General features: G+C 28.7%; 1 protein-coding gene across 1 annotated transcript in view; it reads left to right on the top strand.

The window, feature by feature from the left end:
• The window catches only part of LOC119679688, a 46822-nt gene extending 40802 nt beyond the window's left edge, over positions 1-6020 (top strand). The window contains exon 5 of the mRNA XM_038092184.1: positions 5907-6020. Coding sequence (XP_037948112.1) covers positions 5907-6020 — 114 coding nt within the window. The remainder of the gene's footprint in view (positions 1-5906) is intronic.
• Positions 6021-6290: the final 270 nt, after the last annotated feature.

The raw sequence follows: 6290 nt of genomic DNA, 5'->3' as shown, positions 1-6290 counted from the left end.
TGACTGCAAAACAAGTTGCCACATGACAAAAAAATTTTCCATGATATGTTATTATAAGAACGTTTGTTCAATGATAGAGTCTTCACTGATACATATTCTCAAAAATATCGATTTATTACAATTACATAGAATATTTAGTATCTCTCAACTTTTTGATTGCTCATATATTATAGCAGCTGCGTTCTTAGTAAATAAAATTTTTTAAAAATAGGAAGAAACTGATCGAATAAATGGTAATAGGCCTTAATTAAAAACTCTGAAATGCTAGGAAAAAACTTAATTATACATATACCAAGTATAAATTGTAGACAAGTCTGTATGCGTTCCCGGTCAAGCTGGAGTTTTCGGCAATAAAGTTGTAGACAACCTTGATAGGAAAGAGGTAGCCACGCTACTTAGGTATTTTTTTTTCACCCATTTAGAAAGAAAGGGTGAAAAAAAATTATATTGGTATAACCTACCAGAGAGATCCTAATCGAAATCACTTATAAGAACATTCAATCCAAAACGGTATAAAGATTATAAACATCCAAGTAAAAATATATTTATTTTTTGTACCTTATTTAAGCACTCCAAGATATTTAGCGATCATGACAGATTATATTCAACAAAAATTTTCTTACCTGAAAAAAAGAAAAGATTATATTTAAACAAGTTTACTTTACTTTTTTAATAATATATGTTAATATATATGTATAATATAATAATATAATAATAATATATGTTAATATATGTTCAAAATAACTGTTAAGTTTTAAATTTCTGCAGCTTTCCATATGATTTTTCCAATTTTGTCACATTTTTATTCATTTTAACCTCTCTTAAAACCCTCCATTTGTATTATTAAAACTCTTCAGAATGAAAAAGTTTAAGAATTTCTTAAATGTGTATTTAAAATTTTTATATATACTTAAAATTGTTTTTGTTTTTTAAATATAATAAATTACATTGTTTTTTAAATTTAATAAATTATTTTTTTTAATATTTTAATTTTTAATGAATCTACTATACATGTTACTTCATCTTTCATACTTGTAAAAATTTTCCATCACAAATACTTCACAACTCAAAATAAATACTGATATGGAAACTTATTAAAAGTTTCTCTAAGTTCTCGACGAGAGTGATAAATCAGTTAAAACCCTTTTGTCACACTTTGAAGCTCGTTCAGTCAACGAGAGACAGCAACTTCATACATACATACAACTATGTAATCACTCATCCATCCATTCATCCAGTCATCCAACAAACCAACCAACCATCTATACCAGCAACCAACCAGTCATGCAACAATACTGCTTATCAGCGACGGCATCGCGGAAGAAGCTGAAGCTGTACATTTTTGTACCATCATTTGTCATTGTCTCATTACGCTCAACTGCAGTGTTGACTGCGCCTAGTTTGCCCCAGTGCAAGTCTATAATTTTAGCAAGGGCCCCAGTTAGCTCCAAGTAAGCGCTGTAACTGGTTATGCATAGGCCTAACACCAACTACTGATGAACTGACTCTGAACAGATGAGTTATGCATTGACAACGGTAAACTCCGACAACGTCTGAAGTGCGTTAACAGCAAACTACTTGTAACCTTAAATGTGTTGTTGTCATAATGCAGATCCAACATACAGATAAACACACACTAACATACTTAAACGTACATACACCACCATTTGTCGTTGCTTTCATAAAGCAACTGTGCGTGTATGTGTGCGCGTGATTGTAGGAGAAGGGGGGAAAAGCTTAAAAAAATTGAGTAGTTATGTTATGACAGCCCATATGTGTTGGCACAGCACATGCAGTGCAGATGAAGCAAACAGTGAGGCAGATAATGTCACATCATCAGTTGAAGTTGACTCAGTTAATTTTGCGCCTGAAAGTAGGCAGTTGACTTTTACATATCGAACAAATGCGTCTAATTTTCATACAGAAGAGAAGGAGAATCATAACGTTTCGTATAAAAATTGATGGGATTTTTTCTATTATGAAAAATTTGAATTAGTTGCACTTTGCTTATTGAAAACAAACTTTAATGAAATTCAATTTCAATTGCTTCAATCAAAATCATAAAAATCAATTTAATATAAATCCTTTTTGCAAGTTGTGACTTTTTCCTTTTACCGGCAAAGTTGCTGTGTTACTGAAGTTAATAAATTTTTCATTAAGTTAATAGAATAGTTTTAGTTTCAATGGAAATTGCTTTTAAACTGCAATCAAACTAAATTGGTTTCGCTAAATTTCTAAAAAGCCATCAATATAAACGTCAGCAACAACAGAGTTCGACCCTTGGTTAAAACTAAATAATTTAGCGGTCTTATGAAAATCCATCATTGCTAGTTCCTGCCCGACAGGCAGGCACCCTAGCAATTGCACGATTTTAGTTCTTAATTTTAAAGTAAACGTTGTAAATTTAATTTTGTAAATTTTTGCAATGATTCAAGTGCACTGATGTCGGAATTTTTGTTTGAATTTCACTTTCTATTCTTTACTTTGCATTTTGCTGCAATCTTCAAATTTGATGTTTTAATTTGTACGTAACTTGGTTTATTTGTCTGCCTTAAAATGTATAGACAGACGCAAGAAGGATAAAATTTAAGAGTGCTGCAGTTGTGCAGGACTCAGTCAATCCCTCACAAAGGCCAGATTCTAAAGGATTGTTTATCTTTAGCTTTTATAAGAGAAATCTTAGTTAAACGAGTTAAAGTAAAATGAAAATCCACAAGTCTGTATGTATTTTATTCGATACGATAGTATACTATTGTAATATATCAAAGGATTTTTTCTTTCATGCTCATCTTCTTGGCTTGCAGTTTCCAGAATTAAGCAAAATAGTCCGTTCATTTTATCTTTGACGGAAATAATTCAAAGCTCAAATTATTTTGAAGACTTTGTGATATAATGTCTATAACGAAATAGTAATTGAAATGATGAGTCAGTGAACGTTTTTTAATTTTAAGGATGTAAACAAAAAGACAGTTCACCATAAAAATGGAAAACAAATTAAAAACTTTTTGGAATACAGGTAAGTCTTAAAAAGAAATAAAAATCTCATATTGGTTGAATTTTTTTTGATTTATAAACCCACAGTTGATGTTTACTTTATATGTACATATTCTTTCCCTCATTTGTAATTTAATTAAATGAAGTGATATATTTTAGGACAGTAATGAGCATTGGAATATTTGGAGCCACTGTTTTGTGGTTCATCCACCTAATTATGTATCGGTGAAACCTTCAACATTATTCTGTTATAAAAGTATAAGAAAAAATAACATATCCAATGGTAATTGGAAGAGACATATAAAAATACTTTTTGAAAATAGTAAGGATTAAAAATTACATATTAATTAAAAATGCGATACAAATGAGAATTACATATAAATAGATACTTAGTACTTTTAGATTTAATTTAAGTTATTTATTTATTTAGTTATTTAAGTTAAGTCAAACTATACAAATGTACCTGATGTATGTCTTTAATCTTAGAGCGATTGTTAGGCTAGTAAAAATTGCTTAAATTATATTACATAAAATTATAAGGACTGAAAAACACTTTTTTACCGCGACGATTTCTATATCATCAGAACCTACGTAACGATTTTAACAAATTGAATTTATTTTGAGTAACAAAATGTCAGTCTACTTACATGTCCAGGACGTTTTTATGCCTATCAGACTTTAAACTATGCCAGTAAAATACTGAATAGCCAGATCCTATCCGTTTCTAATGTCATGAAATACTCAATACTATACATTTACGCCTTCACTTCAAAGGCAAAATATTTTCTTTTTCACGTCAATTATGACGGTAATGATTATTTTACCTAATAGAAACAATTGTAATTATTAGAGTGGTTTCGAACAGTAGTGAAATGCAACAACAAAAATTTTTATTTAATTTTAATTAAACGCGTTTTTGGTTGACTATACAACAGTTTCGAGTATTGCCAAATACCCACTAATAGTTATTCTTAAAATTATTTCTCATATTTAATTAGTCGTAAATACTTTTTTGAGACTGCAAGTACGAAGGGTTGAATTCGTACCCTGCCAAATTTGAAACTTAGAGTCAGTGTTCATTAGCTAACTGATCCAAAGCCGTACTTGACTTTTCTGTACGAACTTGGAGTTTTGTTAATTTGCTGTAAAAATTCATTATAAAAATTCGGTTGCTATGCTGTATTAGAACGAAATCATAAATTATTATTATTGAATTAATTATAATTACTTTTAATTATTAAATTTTAATACTGTTCTTTTGTAGGGGCAATCTTTATTGCATAATTTTATATTATATTTTTTTTTTGTATATAGAACTAATTCAGGAACGGATTTAGGAAGTTTATGGAGAAACTCATCCTAATGCTACTCTACGATTCGCACAAATGAGATTAGAAATTGAATATATATATTCGATAGAACAAAGAGGAGAACGTTTATGCAGTTCTAATAATTTTTTTTTTATTTATTTCTGTTCTATATGATTATTCTATTATTCTATTATTCTGCTATTCTCTATAAAATTAATTTTACTTAATAGAAACAATTGTATTTAATAGAGAGGTTTTGAACAGAACTGTATTACGACAACAAAAAATTTTATATCTTTTTAATTAATTGCTTATAATTTTTGGTTGACAATAATATTTTCTAATGTTAATTTTTTTTTGCCCAGAAATTATTTTGAAGTTAGAAGAGTTCGAATAGCAATGAAAAGGTAACAACAGAAATTTTTAGTTAATTTACTGAAATTTTTGTTGTTGTCTTTTGATTTCTATTTGAACTCTTTAAATTTTAAAATATTTTCTATTTGGTTAGGGTAAGTTGTGAGTACAAAAAAACTGTTATAATACACAATTTTATTTTTCTGTTTTTTTTTCTGTTATTTTTTTTCTATCTAATCTAGTTGAATGTCTGAACTAAAAGTTGTGCTTAAAAAATATTAAAACAACAGTTAAATAATAAACGTCATTCTTGTCAGTTATTATGGTTTATTATGTCATTTTTAAACAAGCTCAGTTAAAAGTTCAAAATTTCTTTTAAAATCACAAAAATAGTTCCATAGTATAGAGCTAATACTATATCAATAAATGAGTGATCACACTATTGGAAAAATTATGATTGTAAAATTCAATAACTAATCCTTTAAAATTTTTCAGATCATTCTGATTTATAATACTTCTCCATTAAGCTGCTCCAGTTATTTTTATTTTATTTATTTAAAATAATTTAATGTTCTAAGATTAATTTGTGAAATTCTCAGCAATAGAATCGAATAAATGAATTTTAATTAAATAACTAAATTGGTTGAAGTGCTTGTCCATAAACAAATGCTCCAATAAATATATTCTCCATTGTATCAAGCATATTTTTGGTATTTAAATAAACTATTTGTTTGCTAAATGCCTTTGTGCAGTATATGGAAATAGGATAAAAGTTATTTTACCTTCTGTAAAATTCAAATAAAAGTGATAAATTGCTTTTTGCCAAATGCGCAGCCAAGCAAACAGAAATTCTGTCAGCAAAACAACACAACAAAAAATAACTATTTTGTGTGTAGAACATATAATAAAAATATGTATATTTATTTGTTTATAAAACAATTTATATGCTTTTGTTTATATACATATAATAAACTTAAAAATGGCAGTTCTAAAAAGGAATTAAAATTCATATAAATACGAGCAGAAGTGCGCATACACAATCAAACAGCGTCGACAAACATAAATTTCTGTAACGCTTGTCGGAAATTCATGCCAGACCTTCCTAGACTAGACCATGACTTACTCTGCTATACCGAAACGGATCAGGCTAACCGATTCAACTTGACTAAGCTGAAACGGTAAAATGCCTTTATGGTATTTGGTAACACCACTTTAGAACGCTGTACCTTACGGATATGGTAACTGCAGGATATTGCAGCAGCTTCACTCACAGTTGCATTTGCTGATGAATGCGATGTTGATGTTGATGCTGATGCTGATGTTGATGATGATGGCAATAATGATAAATGGTTAGTTGGTTGATTTTGTCGGAAAGTGATGTGGTTGTTGTCAGTGTTTTAACTACGCTTTTTATATTATATATTTATTTTATATTTATTTTATATTTATTTTATGTAGAGTTTTATTGTTTTATTCCCAGCACTTTTTTTTAATGCAATTGTTTCAGTGAAAAATTTTGGAAGTTTGCAGTTTCAACTATTCTTTCAATTGCTGCATGTGTGAAATTGTTGTAGTTTGTTGGGATTTCGGGAGCACTTGGGTATTTAGAAAAAGTATTGTCTTACACTTCTG

This window comes from Teleopsis dalmanni, chromosome 1 (assembly GCF_002237135.1).
Source record: "Teleopsis dalmanni isolate 2A chromosome 1, ASM223713v2, whole genome shotgun sequence".
Lineage (NCBI taxonomy): Eukaryota > Metazoa > Arthropoda > Insecta > Diptera > Diopsidae > Teleopsis > Teleopsis dalmanni.
This window is presented reverse-complemented; position numbering and strand designations above follow the sequence as displayed.